The sequence below is a fragment of the Camelus dromedarius genome, chromosome 7, assembly GCF_036321535.1.
Source record: "Camelus dromedarius isolate mCamDro1 chromosome 7, mCamDro1.pat, whole genome shotgun sequence".
Lineage (NCBI taxonomy): Eukaryota > Metazoa > Chordata > Mammalia > Artiodactyla > Camelidae > Camelus > Camelus dromedarius.
In genome coordinates, this window is record NC_087442.1 from 63,661,580 (window position 1) to 63,679,598 (window position 18,019).

The 18,019-nt window shown below is 37.3% G+C and overlaps 1 protein-coding gene across 5 annotated transcripts in view; it reads right to left on the bottom strand.

Moving 5' to 3' along the window:
* CDK14 (cyclin dependent kinase 14) overlaps positions 1-18,019 on the bottom strand; it is a 555,862-nt gene that overhangs the window by 80,646 nt on the left and 457,197 nt on the right. For all 5 annotated transcript variants that reach the window (XM_031454861.2, XM_031454862.2, XM_010978019.3 and 2 more), the window contains one exon: positions 291-430. In XM_031454861.2, coding sequence (XP_031310721.1) covers positions 291-430 — 140 coding nt within the window. The remainder of the gene's footprint in view (positions 1-290; positions 431-18,019) is intronic.

An 18,019-nucleotide genomic window follows, 5' to 3' on the forward strand; every position in this document is an offset into this window, starting at 1 on the left:
AAAAAAGGAATCCATTTTCTTCCTATGTCTGGTAAGCTAGCAATTGAATGGCTGGATTCCACTAAATATATATGCACACTACTCCCCTCCCCCACCCCCATTTCTCTCTCTCTCCATATATGTACATATATAATAATATACACACATACATGTATACGTGTAATACATACACATACATAATCTTACAGATGCACATATAAACATGTGAGCCCCTCTACATGTGTGTTACACACAGGTGCTAAAATCATGTCCCTGCTTTGAGTAGATGTTTTCCAATTTGTTGTACTCACTATCGGTCAGCTCCCATAGCCGTGGGGGCAGGTCACTAAAATATTCATGGCTCAAGGCTGCCTGTGCTGATAGTCTGTTCTTTGGGGAACATTGTAGGAGCTTGGAGGCCAGATCCTCTGCATGGTTCACATAGCTGAGCCTGAAAACACAAGCAAACAAGAGAACTCAGAACAAACAAGAACATCCACTAAATAAGATAGAAGGCTCACGTAATTTTTCTGGACTTATTTGTTCCTGGTTAAGAAAACAAGCTACATTGCCTGTTGAAAAATAGAAAGAAGCAGAATTCACATTACTTCTTAAGAGTAAAAAGCTAAACCAGCTTTTATTCTTGACATCATGGTCTCATTGATTTCACATATTTCTACTATAAACAAAGGGTTGATACTTTCAGGATAGAATTAGGTCCCAAGGTAGAAAATTTCAGAAGATAATTTATCAAATAGTTGCCAGAATTTGTTTATAGACTATATGTACCGCATATACATCTGGATACATTTATAGGAAAATTAATACAAAATAGCCAGGAGAATTAAAATAAATCTGCTATTAAATTCTCTTGTTACTAAAGTTATTTTTTCTTCTAAGAATTTACATTTTCTTACATTGATTATAAAATTATTGGACTAAGCACCCTTTTAAATATTAACAATCATAATATTAATATGCAGGTTAACAAAAGGGATAAGTTTAAACAATATAGAGCTGAATCAATTCAAGACGACCTTCAAAGCCCCAGGAGACAGAAAATATGTGTTCTCAAGATTACCAAATAAGCAGAGGAGTAAAGTCGTCCACGGGGTACAACTCTCAAACGGGTTTTTCACAGAAACTCGGTTTCACTGCTCAAGGCAATCAAACCCAGATAATTAACATAAAAATGATCGTAAAAGTCTTCCTAAGGTTGACTACCAGTTGTAGGTAGTTGAACACGTGTCGAGCGCTTTCACACACTCCCATAGTTATTATTCCGACGAGGTAACTGTTTCCATCCAATAGCAGTGGGAGCTACATGGAAGTCAGAAGACGTACTGGGCTGCTCAGTTAGCAGGTGGAGAGGATTCAAGGCCATCTGGAACTAGCTAACTCTAAAGTGGTCTGCCTTTGCCAAGCTCTCAGATCCTTTCTAAAGGCTTCTACCCACAGATTCTGCAACAAGATGCACTAAGTGCAGAGACTGAGGAGCCAGAAGAATGTGAAGAAAAGTTGCATCTGCTAGTGGGTATTTTTTCAAAAGCCTTGAAGCTATGAAACACACAATTAGCCAATAACTAACTTCCCTCAATGACCAACAATCCTCTCTCTTCCCCTCCTCAAGCAGCTCTTTAGTATTGACTTAAATTTCTTAAGGGTGGGGGTGGGTGGGGGGAGGGTGGACTGGGAGTGAGGAAGAGAAAAGGAGGTAATGCATTTGGGTAGAGGAAGAGAAAGGGAGAAGGGCAAAGAAAAGTACTCAGCCATAAAAAAGAGTAAAATGATGTCATTTGCAGCAACATGGGTGGACCTGGAGATTGTCATATGAAGTCAAGTAAGCCAGAAAGAGAAAGAAAAATACCATATGAAATCACCTATATTTCGAATCTAAAAAAATGAGACAAATGAACTTATTTACAAAACAGAGACACACAGACATAGAAAACAAACTTGTGGTTAGTGGGGGGTGGGGGGTGGAAGGATAAATTGGGAGTTTGGGATTTGCAGATACTAACTACTATATATAAAATAGATAAACAGCAAGGTCCTACTGTAGGGCACAGGGAACTCTATTCAATACCTTGTAATAACTTACAATAAAAAAGAATATTAAAAGGACTATATATGTACAACTAAATCACTATGCTGTACAACATAACACAACATTGTAAACTGACTACGCTTCAATAAAAAATAAACAAAGAAAAGTTTACTCCAAAGATCCAATTAAGAGACCTTCTCACAAAATCTTCACAGGTGAAGGTCTCACGTCAGATGGGTTCGGTGTTTGGCTCCTACAACGGCTGTCTTTAAAAAAACCCATCAGTGGCTTGGTTTTAAATATCTCTTTCTAGCAAAGAGAAATTTGTCTGCAGGAAAAGGAGGCATTCTTAAAATTCTCTATGGTTTTTTTCTTTCTTTCTTTCTCTTAAGAGGGCCCAGGGCCATCCAAATTATTCCTTCCTCTTCTTAAGACTTTCACTGTTATAAACTTTTCATTAGTATATTTCCAAATACCAAATGCAAAATTTCAGATAGGTAGACTTCATGGTAAAAACTGCACTGATATTGAATGTATAGTTTATATGTAATTGTAATGAACAACACACTGGTATCAATTATACAGCTTTGATAAAACACAGCAGGGCCAGATGGAGACAAGATCTGAGTTGCAGGCCTGAGTCTGTTACAAGAGTGATGAACCACAGTAGGTCTGCAGTCCTTCCATCTCCACCATGCCATGCTTCAAACTTGAAGCACGGTTTCACTGTTTTGAGGAATTATAAATATTTATAGTTGTATCTCTTTTTGTAATTGATTGCTGATCACATTTAGATTTAATGCATATACATCTAAACATAAGGAGTTAACCAATAAGACATTTCCCCTCTCCCAAATTGACTAAACTTGTTAATAATGTCAATGAAATAACCAAATGCTTATTTGTGCTATTCAGTTTATACACAAACACTTAAATTATCATGTAAAATTTTAATTTAGAAAATTTGCTCTCACTTGTGTTTCAAGAACCACTTTTGTTCCAACTCCCCACATGCATTTTCAACATCAGAATCTTCATCATTACCAGAACCACGTTCTGAGTCCATCTAAGCAGTTTGAGATAAGATATTTCCGGGATATCTTATTTGGAAGTTTTACCCCAAGCCGTAAGTTTGGAATGTTAGAATCATTGTGCTTGTTTTCCCACTGTGCTAGTATTTTAAAAAATCTTTCCTTGTAATTCCCCCAACTTTTGTTTAATTTATTCTAAAACTGGGTAATTAAATGCTTAACACAATCTAGCATTGCTGTCTCTTCTGGGTAAATTCAGTCTTTAATCCTTCCATGGTGACCTTCTTTCTTTAATAAAGCTTTCAGGACTAAAGTTCATTTTTTAAAATTAATTTAATAATCTCAGCTTTCTTTTGTTTAGTATTTGCCTGGCATACCTTTTGTCACTCTCTTACTTTTAATATTCAATACCCACAAATTAAAAATGTCTCATTCATAAATACTACATTGCTTAGTTTAATGTTTATTCAATTAAACAATCCCTGCTTTTAAGGAGAAAATTTAGTCTATTTATATTTCATGATTACTGATAGATTTGGAATTACTGCTACCACTTAATCATATGTCTTATTTTGTCCTGCTTTATCTTTTTTCTCTTTTCTTGCCCTCTTCTGAACTGAGTTTTAAAATATCACATTTTCCACCTTCTATTTGAGAAGTTATACATTCTATTTCCATGTGTTTACTGATTACTCTTTTCCTTCTTCCCCCCAATATTTATTTAGATCTTTGAACTCTCACACTAAGTTTTTACAAGCTGGTGTACAGTGACAAATTATTTCTCCCAAAGAACCATAATCATACATTCCAAATAGTATAAATACATGATTAAACTAATGTAGTGCACAGCACCATTTTATTAATCACATAACAAGAAAAACTGTAAGCATACAAATACTAAGTTATACACCTCAACAGGAATTAAAAATATGAAGTTTTTCTGGTTCATTAGCAGAAACTAACTTCTCTTTTTGTAAGAAAGATTGGGAGAGAAGGAAAAAACTAACAACAATAGTTGGCAAACAACCTCCAATAAAAATGGGAAAAAATTAAAAGGATTTTCAGAAATTTTATGATTTAGAATAACTTTATCTACAACAAATCATGTCTACCTTTAAAAAATATTGACTAAAGGGCACATTCCATATGTTCTACACAAGACAAGCACAATGTTTTGCTAAAAATACTTAACAGCTCACTCCCAGTCTTTTTTCAGGCCCTCTCTTTTAAGTTGCACCCTAAAGTGCAAACATTAAATTAACTTTAAGACATTTTTGTCTGGAGACATTACAGATATGAGCTTCTGTACAACGTGGACTTTACATGAACTTTACAGCTAGAGGTTTGTGATTTTCAAAATGGAGTTTTTCATAACGGCATGAAATGAGATTTATAGAAAGACATTAAAAAATCATCGTAAGACTTGGTCAAAAGCCAACAAAATCTGTGGTTACACAAATCTGATGTGTATTATTTTAAATATGGGAGACAAAGACAGAGTAGCAGGCAAATAGCCATGCAGACTCTGCTATCAATGTTTGAAATGACCGAGGGGATAAATCACAGAAGATAGTTTCTGGGTTTTAATTCTGTACAATATTAAAAACATACAAGTAACCTGCTGGGTATTTCAGCACACAATCTCTCTAAATGTCTTACAATTTGATAAGATTCTGGCATGGGAATAGATCTGAAGAAGACTTATAACCCAATACTGCATGGTTTCAGGAAAGGTCAATTGATAAAAATGATCAGCACATTTTAAATGCTGAATAGCAAGAATCTTTTGCTACGTTTCTAAACAGGCTGATCATAATCCAAATGCAGAGGCTGCAATTCTGCTAAGCTTGAGGCCTGATAACACTGCTAATCAACGCTTCTATGAAAGCTTCATTAGACCTCATTCACCAAGTCTATATGTTGGCTAATATGTGCAATAAATTGCATCCTGTCTAAAGTTCCATTTCCAAGGAACTTAAGACATCAGGCAGCCCAGCTTTATTGACTGCGACCGTAGTTTCTATGACTACTGGTATCTATGAAGTGCAGCTGGATATACAAAGCTGCTTGCTTTTAAAATCTCCACTCCACTTTTGTCTTGTGAACTTTACTGCATCTTCGTATTTCATTCCACTTTGAATGAATGCTAAGACGACAAGCACTGAAGCTCTCCCAAGACCTGCAACATGCTGATGGTTCTTCAAGAAACTTCATTTTTATAAGACATAATGAGTTACCCACAGTCTGGCTGGATGCCAGTGCACCCCAACATTTGTCCAACTCAGAACGTGGACACCTTTTCTGTACAAAAGCAGTGTTGTAAATTGCTTCACCTATTCATACTATTGTGGTATTGCTACACTTTTAAAGTTCCTCTATAAATTTGTTAAAGTCACACTGGTTGGATTGTCCTGTGTATGACTTCACAATAGTTGGTCACTTCATTTGTGCCATATTAATTTAGTTTAAAAAAACACTCAATGGGATTATATAAAATAAAAATTCTGCATATAGAATACAGAAATGATACAAAGAATGATGTAACTGAAACCACACAGGAAACTGAAATCTACTGCAATACACCACACTTGAGATTCTCAATGCTTTGCATATGAGGTTGGGAGTAATGGGAAGTGAAATAATCCTCCTGGCAAGCCTCGGCAATTCTGTAATCCAGTAATGAGGCAACAGAAAGGAAGTTCCCCCAGATTTGGCCCACCTAGGTCAGAACTCTTACAACATGCTTTCCTGGTTTTAATTCATTTCTCCTGTGTCCTAGTTAAGCCTTCCAAAGGACCTTCTTGGTGAAACAGCAATGAATTCCCAGGGTTCACTTGTCCATTCAGAGGTCATGCTGTGTTCCTGCAATAATCTCCACTACCCTCCAAAAACTTAATAAATATGTGACCAAGAACATCACAGAACTGCCCAATCTGCAGCCAGTGGTGTCCGCCTTTGGGATAAGTTAGTTTAGTGTTTTTATACCATCAAGGACATCAGAAGAAACTTCCACACTTTATAAACCTTCACCCTTAGTTCTCCAAGTATATGGCTCTTTAACTTTGTAACCATTTAAAGTGCAGAGTTACACTTTCTCTTTGCCCTCCTGCCAAACAATAAAAGAACATAGGAACACTTGAATTCTGATATTCCCATCTCTCATGTTATATTGCTTAATATTTTATTTCTATCTTTTACATTTCATAAGGACACACATTAAACACTGCTATTATCATTTAAGATTTGCCCATGTTTATCATGTATGTAATCATCTTTCTTCCCATGTTTCAGACATTCCTTCCCAGATCACTTTTTTGTATCTGAAATACAAACTTCAGAAGTTCTTTCTATGACTAAAGAACTTGGTGGCAAATTCTCTCAGTTTTGTTTTCCTACAGCGTAACAGCTGACTGCAGATACAATTCTACATTCAAAGCATTTCCCCTTAACTCTGAAGATACCCTTTCACAGGCTTCTCTTGTTGCCTGTTAGCTATTCTTCCCCTCAGAATTCGGCAATTGTGGCAATGTACGGGGTTCTTTTGATTTAACCTGCTTGGTATTCATAATGTTTCCTGAATTTGAGGTTCCATGTCTTTCATCAATTCTGGAAAAAACCCCAGCCATTACTTTTTGCGTATTACCTTTCTCTCTCTTCTCTCATTTTGTAACTCCAATGTAATGCCATCCTATTAAATTTTCCATGTCTTTACATGTTCTTTCATATTATCCATCTGTTAGTCCCTCTGTTCTCCTTTCTGGGTAATTACTTCAGAGCCATCTTCCAGTTCAACTTACTCTCTAATCAGGTGCATCTAATATGCTGTTTTCCCTATTCATTTTGTTCTTATAAGCTCTTTTTAAAATCTCTGGCAAATTTGTATTTTCAACTTTAATGGTTTCTTGTTCAGGTTTCAAAATTTGATCTCTTATTTCTTTACAATATTTCAAATATAGTTTTGTTCTATGTCTGAAGTTCAGGGCGAGGTGGGGGGAGTCCGGTTGTGTTGCTTTTGCTACTGACCCTCACCCACAATGACTTTTTCACATCTTATAATCCTGGATGTGGGGCTCATGCTGGGCTTCATTAACTTGTGGGAACCCTGAGGGGTCTGAGTGGAGAATATGTGTCTCTATAGGGATTTTCTTTGGCTTCCCTGGACCTCTTTCAACACCTAGGTACTCCAAATTTTTCTGTTGGCTTCTGAGACCAAGTGAGTTATGTAAATTTAACCTAAACTTGTAGCATTCTCGGGGAGACTTCTTCATCCGCATTCAGAGCCAAAGGCAACACAAACAACTGTCGTCGCAGTCTCTCTTTGCTGGAAGCAGACTTTTTTCTTTTTTTCTTTCTTTTTCATTTTTAGCCAGCCCATTACTGATTGAAGAGCTTTGAGGGTCCTGACTCTCTGTGGGGAATCTCAATTCCTATGCCCTACCTTTTTCAGGCCCACAGCCTTGTTTCCAGGCCCCCCAAGTGGCCCCGCGTTCCTGTTTTAGCAACACCTCCAGTGCAGCTGCAACTTTAGCACCTACTTATCACTTTGGTTTCTTCACTATTGACCCCAGGAGATTTCACTTAATTTCTTCTTGGTTCAGCTATGCATATGCATTTCAATAGATATGCTTTTATTTTATCCAGAATTTTAGGTGATTTTTAGAGGTAGTAGAAGAGACTATTTTCCCCCCATAGGTATATATTTATAATTTCTATAATCTAATTAGCTACTATAATATCATCTATATTTGTAATTTCTATCTTTTTCCCTGGAATAATCATCAAATTGGTTTTATTTTCTTGCCTTAAAAAAAAAAAAAACTAATTCTTTTAGGTCACCTCTATTAAGCCTCAAAAACCAGCTAACCTAAGTTGTTTCAGGACAATATCCCTTCACCACTCAACTTTATAGATGACTCTCAAATGTATTATCCTAAGGAAAGAAGCCAAAGGCTGCATACAATATAATTCCATTTGTATGACATTCGACAAAGGCAAAATTACAGAAACAGAAAAGTGATCAGTGGTTATCTGAGGCTGGGGGTGGGAGAGGTTAATAAAAGGGCCCCAGAGAATTTTTTCAGCTCGCTGTCCATCAGGCCATCTAGAGAGGTGGGAGGGTGGGTCAGGGGGACGTGTCAAGGAAATTCAGCAGAGGGAGCAGTTTGGAGAGATGGGGTGTTGCAGGTTTTTCAACAGGAACATTCAGACATCTGGGGTGGAGGGCTGACCTCCTGTGAGGGACTGACACGACTGACATTGGGACTTCTGTATTCAAAGGGGGCCCTGATGCCTCAAGGGATGTCCTAGAAAATGCAGAGATGCGACTACCAACGGTGAGGCCCTACTAGGAATTTCAGCACTGGACCCTGGGTCGCTGAGTGGGGTCTGCCTCAGGCTGTCGGAACCGAGCCATCAGCGCACAGGACGAACGCAGTGAGCTCTACAATCAAGCAGGGTCACGTGGACCGGGGAGGGGACGTGGGGCTGGAGACTGTCATGTCCATTTCATACTCATTTTTTAAAAAATAAAAGATATTGTTTGTTGTTTGTGGAAACTCTCTGGGAAAAACCGTAAGGAATTTTAAAATTATAAATCTGGATGACAATGAAAAGAAACAATCTCTACTGAATTCAAAACGTATTTGTGGAATCTTATATCATGAGTAAGTGTCAAGCAAATATTTTTATAATACAGTTGAAAATAACATTATTTTGCTATTCTAATAATAATAAATTTTCATCATTTTCCTCGTCTTTATCTAAGCAACACACACACATACTTAACCTGAGTTAAAAAAAAAAAGATATGAAAGAAGATAACATGAATAGTGAAAAAAGCTTTAAACCATGAATACAGGGCAGGAGATTTTCTTTATTCCTTGTGCAGGGCAGTTTTCTGAGGACGACGGAACAGATGGTCTCTAAGTGTTGTCTAGCTCTAAAATTACGTGTCTTCCAATCTAGGAGGAATCTGAGTGTGAACCAGAGGCCAGGATGGTGAGCACGAACCTGCCATTGCCGGCCAAACACAACGGTTCCCTCTGCCACAGAGGCAACGATCCATCCAATGGCGCCTCTCACTTCTCTGCACTCAACCCATCAGCTGACCGCTTTAAAAGCCCATCTACCTTTCTAAGCTATCCTGAAAAGAGGCAAAGAGCAAAGCAAATCCAGAGTCTTTTGTCAGACTAAGGGAAACTGTCACAGTAGAGAGGAGAAAACTGAAAATGAAGGATGATAATGATGGTGCAAAAAAGAGGAAGAACTGGGCAGCGGCAACGTGAAGAGGGCTACTTCCTATAAGGCAAGGCAGTTGGTACAGTGTGGGAACATGACGCTTGTTGAATGACAGTGCTTGCTGGAGAACTGAGTGTATTAATTTTTTTAATAATTATTTTTTAAATGGAGGTACTGGGGATTGAACCCAGGACCTCATGCATGCTAAGCATGTGTTCTACCACTGAGCTATTACCCTCCCCTCTTAACTTTTATACTCACAGTAGTCTTACCTAACCTGAGAAGCATGAATTTAAAAAGTAAACAATCATTTTGGGCCAAAAACATCTTAAGGTCAAATTCTGGTCCTTAAGGAACATCTTCCAAGCATACACATCCCAGAGGATGACTTTTTATTTATTTATTTATTTTTGAAATGGGAAAGAAATTTGTCCATGTCTTTTCAAAGCTACTTTTATAAACTAGGGCTGCAAGGGGTTTTTGTTTGTTTTCACATTGTAGCTTCAAAAGACCCCCTTTAAGACTGATGATACACCTGCTTGTAGAACAACTACAAGTTGCATTTTGCCCCTAAGAGTTGACTTCTAAACATCTCTGTAAAAATCTTCTCTGGGATTTATTAACATTTTAGCTCATGAAGGCTGGACATAATGAGCAGAGGTGTAACAGGTTCAGTTTACTTATTGAAGCATTCAGTGGAGATACTATTACCATAGAAAAGTTTAAAAGGAAATTTTAAAAAGGACAGAAAGTTGCAGAACACTTCTCACTTGCACTCTATGATGGGGAAGAACTGCATGCACTGAAGCAGGACAGCGTGCTTTGTCTCCCAGGGCTGGAAACAGAGCGACTGAGTGAGCGAGTGACGTGGAGGGTCTCTACACTCCTGCTTTATTTGCTGTCACACTCGGCACAGAGCAAGGCCAGAGAGCCTGGGTCCTTTCGTTAGACAGTGCACATCTTGTCTCTGTGGCACAGATGCCAACATGCCGCCGGCCACTGGACACAACGACTCATCTCCTGAAAATGATTTGTGAAGACGCCCACCCGCCCATCAAGACAAGTCTGCCTCCTCAGCTGCACGGACCAGATCTGTCAGGCACAGCGCTCCTTCCTGTCTACACATCAAAAGCGGAATGCTCATTAAGTCACCTTCTTATCGAAGTTCTGACTTAGAGGGAGGACTATGTTCATAAAACTGCTCTGATGTTTCAAAAAGTGACTTATTTTGTAGAAAACAGGCTTGAATTGATTCATTTTGCCAAAGAGGGGTTAGCAATTGGTCAAGCAGAACATGAAGGGAATCCCTGACACTGGAATGAGCTCTTGGGGAAAATAAAGACTCATACAAGGAAAGATGTAGGTCTGTGCAGTGAACTTCTCAACTCCAGGTGCGGAGCCGTGGAACGAAACGAGAGGCAAGGCTCTTAGTTACGTAAATAATAAAGACAGGCTTGTTTAGCACTGAGACTTTCTTTGTCAATAAACAGCTGTTAAAAAAAATTAATGAGATTCCTCCTCTCAAGGTAAACAGATAACATTTTTATATTAGTTTCCATAAATAGTTTGTGTTCTTTTGTGCACAGAAAATTGTTCAATTCTCATTCATTTACTCAAGTGAAACTATTTAAGGACACAATCTCCCTGACAAACACTCATTCCCATAATGGTCAGCTCACTTAACTGTCAAAATGCTGTGTGTAAGGAGCTCTACAGTTTACAAAGTGCTTTCACACATACCATTTTATTTGATCTAGACAATCGAAGGGCCATTACTTACCACATGGAGAGCACCTGGATTTCTGATTCTTTGGTGTCTATTACATGTCGTATCAAAGATTTATTGCATATATATATATATATATATATATACACACACACACACACATATATGTGTACACACACACACACACACACACACACACACACACCCCAAGCTGTATGTTACCTGGTTGGTAAAGTCATTATTTGACTACTTTAAGGTTTTTCTTAAGGACACCTTACATATTTCTACATTTCTCTCTCTTCCTTTAATTCTGAACCACTATAAAGACTATTCTTTCCATATGCTTAGCACCTCCACAGCCCTATATTAAATAAAGACAACAGGGAGAGTCCAGCCTTACATGAACAAGATGAATAATCCCTAAAGCCAGTCATTCTAATCTGCACTGCTAGGTCTTCCCTTCAGATCTAACCCTCACTCAAGACATAGTTGCCCTTGCAGTAAACTCTATCTGGTGGAAAAGTACAGAAAGTGCTTGTAGAGCCCTCAGCAGGATGTGAATGAATTGAGTTTTTGAAAACGCTAGCACTGACACTCTTAAGAGTATTATAAACTGCCAAAAAGTCAGCCAGAAAAAGGAAAACATTAAATTCTTGCTTTGGATTTCAGAGCTTAGCTAGATAATATTTACCCCACATTTCCTAGCTTTGATTTTATTTATGACAATTTTCTACCCTCTCCAGGAAAAAAGAGATGTCTTTGAATGTTTAAGTTCACTATGAAATCAAATAAAGAGTGGTCTGGCTGTTAAAAATTGGTTAACTTATGTAATTATACCAGCCTTTTCCATGTATTAATATGAAGGTATAGATTTTCATATGTATATTTCATAAATTTATGGATGCAGATATTATAATAAAATATTCATGGAGAAAAGCTAATATAAGTGAACTTCTTGTTACAGCCTTTCAACAAAAGCCCTGTGTATTTAGACCTACTTTTACTTTATTACAAAGGTAGTAACTTACTTACAGGAAAGAAACGGTTAACCAGTTCATACATTGTTTTTGCAGACTCCACTTTAATCTCCTTTCCAGTTCTTCTACAGTACCTAGCAGCAGTAACTTTCAGAGTTGTGAAATCGTGGTTTTTAGTGGCTTAAATGAAACACTATAACCAATAGGCACTTAACCTCTATTTCTACTTGCCTAAATAGTATAATTTCAAAAAATTCCTCTAAGATCTGCTAGAGTTTGCAAACACTGACATTTTTCTTTCATAGGAATAGCAAAAGCCTGTCAAGCATTACATTAATATTTTAGAAAAAATTCCTAGATTTACTTGACTAGTGATTATATTCTATGTTTTTGTTCAGTATTTCACTTTAATAACGTGGTTAACAGCAGAAGAAGCGCACAGGATTACTTTTCAATCCTCTGACTGAAGGACATGGTAGAAAAGGATTTATCTTATTTCAGTAAAATAAATAAATAAAATACATGAATAATAATTAATCCTTGTAGTCAGAAGGATAAATGCTTACGGAATACTTAAAAGAAAATTCTAAACTCACAAATCAGTGTGGAATATCCTCAAAACCCAAAGGACATGCATTCAACAGAACTGATTTCGAACTTCCTAGTTATTTTGTGTATTGTTACGTCCAGTCATAAACACTACACCTTCATAACCATATGACCTTCCCCCACATGGAATTCCAATGTCACCTGAAGGACATCAAGCAACTCATAAACTTTCTGACTTTTGGACACAGATCAGGGAAAAGTGAGCACCCCTCCATACTTCACAGGACTGCTGTAGATACCAAGCTTTTCTTACTGTAACTTGTTTAAACCAATTATAGGACCATATTATTCTACCTATTTCACAAGTTTTCAAAATACTTTTAGTAAATCAAGAGTGAAGCAAAGCAAATTGTTAATGAATTTTCTACCCATGTGATGTTTTTGATACTTGTGTTATTTAGAGAATAAACATCGTCCAATTTTCCTGAATTCAAAGTGGTTGATTATAGCACTGTTTTATCAGAAAAAGACAACTCTCATGTTTTAATGATAAAACACTGCATCAGGAGTTTAAATTCAATTCTGTATTTGTCAAAAAAGAAATCAATACACATTAAACTTTAGTAATGGCTTATGTTTTTACATTTCAGATGGATCAGTTATAAATACTTAGTCCAGATTACATGGGCAGTGTGAAAACATTTTCACTCTAAAAGACTAGTGCAAAACACTTTACCTTATTGGTGTATCTCTATTATGGTAAACTGAGTTAACGGAAAACGGTAACTTCACAGCCTTTCATGCCTCTGAAACCCTATAGAAGTTACAAATCTCATCATCAGAGGCTGGTTTTGGAAGCCAATATCTGCTTCACCAGAATGGAACAGTGTGTCCTTCGCCTGTAAACAATACTAAAAATAGCTTCTGAAAGGTATCATTTTGTGTGATATTATTGCACCAAAAGAAAAAAAATATTCTTTAATCCTGAAAAAAAAGCTCTTTAAAGTTTGTGTTCTCAATAAACCTTTCACTGAGAACTTAAAATATAACTTTGTAATGCAATAAATGCCCTAACAAATATATCAGATTTTTCACTTAATGCTTTTTACAGGCTTAAACCAAATGGACTAAAAGGAAATCACCTTTTACAGTCCGACTCCTACAGGAAGAATGCCTTGCTGTTACGCTTTTTAAAGAAGGCATGGTGAATTTATATCAACTTTGGCGAATCTTGAGGCATGATAAAAGGAAGAAAAATACCAGCACAGTTAACATTCCACAGAACTCTTTCTTCACATGTTTATTTCCTTAGAGACTGGACATGATCCAAGGTAATAAGAAAAATGTAAAAAGGAAATTTTTTTAAAAGGCAAACGACATACAGTTTAGCATCCTATAGTGATATAGAAGAGATAATGTTTCCCTACCCCTTAAGAAAAAGGAATTGCTGTTTTTTTACTTTGTTTTATTTTTTAATTTTTGGGGGGGGTAATTAGGGTTTTATTTATTTATTTTTTAATGGAGGTGCTGGGGATTGAACCCTACGACTAAGCTATACCCTTCCCCACGGAATTACTGTTTCGTAGGTTAAAGATATTACGAAACAGTTCTCCCATTTAAATCAATATGAAAGAAAATTCAGTGAGGACAGAGCTTATGGGTTAACCAGGCAAATGAAGAATATATTTTCTGGGTATTCTCACTTCAGCTTCTTTATCTTATGACATTGAATCTGGAATTGGAAAATACATGATTTCATTATGATGTAAAGAAGAACTGGACTGTGTGCTTACGTCTAAAACAAGACTTGGATTAAGACTGAACAGCTGCGTGTCCTCTACAAAGGGCCTGATGATCCTTAGGAAGAAAAGTCATGTGGCTTTTGATACTTAACTGTTCCTTATGCATGTAATTTTTTTATTCTACTTTTTTCAGAAATCATACGAAGCATTCCCTATGTTTTCAAAGTCTTATAATACCACCCTAACATTGTTGTGTAATATTTCACTGGGCTCATGAATCATGACTTATTAAACATCTTCCTATTCCCTTAATCTTGGTTAAGTTGGTACCAAGTCTTTTTTTTAAATTCAATATATAATATAATGAGAACCTTTGGGCACTAGGTTTGTATATTCCATTGATTTATTTTCTTGGGAGAAGCTCTAAAGAGTCAAATTAATAGGTCATAAACGTAATTCCCCAGGCTTCCTATTGAAAGCGAAGTAACATCCCAGCTGTAGCCTGCACGGCTTCTCCTGACCTGGCCCCTGCCTCCAGTCTCCAGTCTCGTCTCCTCCCCCTCTCCTCACACTCACTGTGCTTCTTACCACGGAGCACCTTCATCCTTCAACATGTACTTTTTGAGCACCTACTATGTGATGAGCTCTGTCATAGGTACAAAGGATATACAAGCAAATAAAATGGTCAAAACCCCAGGCTTCATATACTGATAGCTGGCCAGTGCTACTCCTTTTTGTCACATTGACTGTTCTACTGTCTCCATGTACTTGTCACTCTCTGAGATTCCTTTGTTTATTTTTACTTGTTTATTGTCCCAGATACTCTAGAAGGCGAGCGCTATGAGAACAGGGGCCTCGTCTGTGCGTTTCTGAGTGGAAGAGCTTTTAGATGGTGCTAAACCGTATTTCTTGAATGTGCCACAAATGAGTATCTTTGCAGCTTTTAACATGTTTCCACGATGTTTTCCATGCTGTTTATCAGTCTACAGTGGCATCAGCAGTAAAAAAAATGGGCCCATTTCTCTATCGCCCTATCAGCACTGGTGTTTAGGAAGGTAGAGGTTAACGATCTGGGGGATGGGGGCTAAGGAAGGGTTGTTTGATAGACAGCATAGAAGACACTGAAGTTATCTTTTGGTTTTTAAAAAATATTGCATTAAAATGTTATTTATCTTGATTACTACGTTTTTTGGAGGGCGCTTCACCTTCAATTCTGAACCAAGGGGAGTGCCTTAGTTGCCTCATCCTAGTCTCAGTCCTGCTATGTATAAAATGGCAAATAAGGGATATATTTATAGATTTGTTCTTGAGGCTACAATATAATTGAGCACAGGGAAGTAAATTTCCTAAAATAAGCTGAAATGCATAAAAAAGGAATGAAATAATGTCATTTGAAGCAACATGGTTGGACCTAGAGATTATCATACTAAGTGAAGTAAGTCAGACAGACAAATACCATATGATATCAGTTATATGTGGAATCTAAAAAAAATGATACGAACTTACTTTCAAAAGAGAAAGAGATTCATAGACATAGACAACAAATTTTCACTTACCAGGTGGGGATGGGAGAAGGGAGGGATAAATTGGGAATTTGGGATTGGCTGATACAAACTACTATGTACAGAATAGATCAGCAAAAAGGTCCTATTGTACAGCACAGAGCACTATATTCAATGGCTTGTAGTAACATGCAATGAAAAAGAATATGTGTATATATGTGTGTGTGTGTGTGTAATTGAATCACTATGCTGTACATCAGAAACTAATACAACACTGTAAATCAAATATATATATATATAAAACATGCAAAAATAAATAAATAAAAGAACTGAAATGTTACTGTCAGAAAAATACAGAAATTATTTGAGAGTTATTTTCAGGACTAAATGAGATACTGCAGACACAGCATTTGGCAATGCTTCAGGCACATCTATGTGCACCATGAACAGCGTGGCTGTTGGTATTTAAGATAAATATTACTGCCAGTGCTTCACCACATCTATGCATGTAAAAAATTAAACTGATCCTACTAAGAGCAGTAAAAGGATTCTTTTAAGACTATAATATTCTTTCCCAAATCAGAGTCCCTAAAAATTCTCTGGTAGGAAACACCTCATTGGGAGGTGTTGTTGTTAGACAAGCTGTAGCATCTGACTCTTATTTTAAGATTTTGTAACCGTGTTTAGCAGTGTTACCCACCAAGGCGTACTACCTTCTTTGCCAGTCTCCCTTTACCCTTGACTACACTTGTCCTCTTTCTAAGTGTCCAATGTCTTTCTTGTTCTATGGCTCACCATGACTATAGTTCTTTCTCCGGCTGGTCTTCTATGTCTTGATTTCCTCCTGCCTAGCAGGCCCTAGGGTGCTGACCTCAAGTCCAGATTTATCAAGACGACAGTGAAAGCATGTCACCTTTTCTGCTGTCTCTTTTCTCCTTTTCTCTTCCCAACCCTTCTGTTCAGCTGCTCCCCAAATAAGAGTGACTCACAACCATCTGAACCAGGGCCCTCAGAACTGTAAAATAACAAGCTGACATCTACTAAAATACTGGGTCACTGCAGCAAGTGTTTGGAGAGGGTTTACTGTAATTTTTTACATGGCCAGGGCTGATGCCAAAGTTAGTATGGAGAAAACATCTTTTGTTGTGTTTGTTCTGGTTTTGTGGTTCGAGGCCTGAAAAATAATTTATCTTACTCTGTGTGTGATGTGTATTACAAATATGAGAACCATTCAAGGAGAGTTTTTTTTTAATTTTTAGAAAAAATATTTCATGTATTTCCTGTCAAAAGACATCATTTCCTCTGACATTAGAATATGCAATTTAAGGAATGATTTTTAGCTACAAACCTGCAGGGTGTATTCCAACTCAAGAAAAGTTAAGACATGGTACCTTATTCTTCTCCTGGTTCCAAGCCCTTGCCTTTGACCTTTCATTTTTCTCTCTCTCTATACCTATATGAACCTGCACATGGTAGCATGACTATTATCAAATAATCTAAAGTGCTTCTGGAGTTGGCAAATGGCTGTTCTCAGCACAGAAACAGTTGCTACATTAGAAAAACTTCAGTCTAATGATTTCTCTGCAAATAACTCACATGTCCATTAACAGAAAGTCAACCAGTCTTAAAATGGCAGGGAACTGCCTTTGTGCACGAGAGCTCAGTCTTAACGCCCATTACTAACAAAGCACTGACAAGAACCTCAAGATCCCTCTCTATTTTGCTCTCTCGTGCCCTTTGGTGTAGGGGTGCCTGAGCTTTTCTGAGAGGCCAGTCTCTTAAAAAATAACGTGGCTACCAACCATCCTTGCTTTCCTCTCTCCTAGTGTAAGGCAGCTGTGGATCCAGGGGCACAGGAGCTACAAAGCATGGTTTGATGGTGTGCAAAGAATAGGCAGAGGCTGTCTTTATTGGAAGTGAGCACAGCCTCTGCATTGCACGTTCCTTTATTCCTGCCTTTAATGCTACATTTGGCTCTTTATAGAAAATGATTTCTAATGGAAGGGTGCCATTCCATATCCATTTGGGCTTAAAGGTCTCCTAAACTGGCATAATTGCTGAACTATCTATCTTCTTGAGCACTGATTCTATCTTTACAGCTGAAATGAAAGATAAATAAACAGAATTTAAAGCTGCACATTTATTATCATCTAGGTCCAATGACTTAGAACTGCCAGGTATATGGAGGTAAGGGTGTTTTCACTCATATCTCTAACAGGAGGCAGAAGC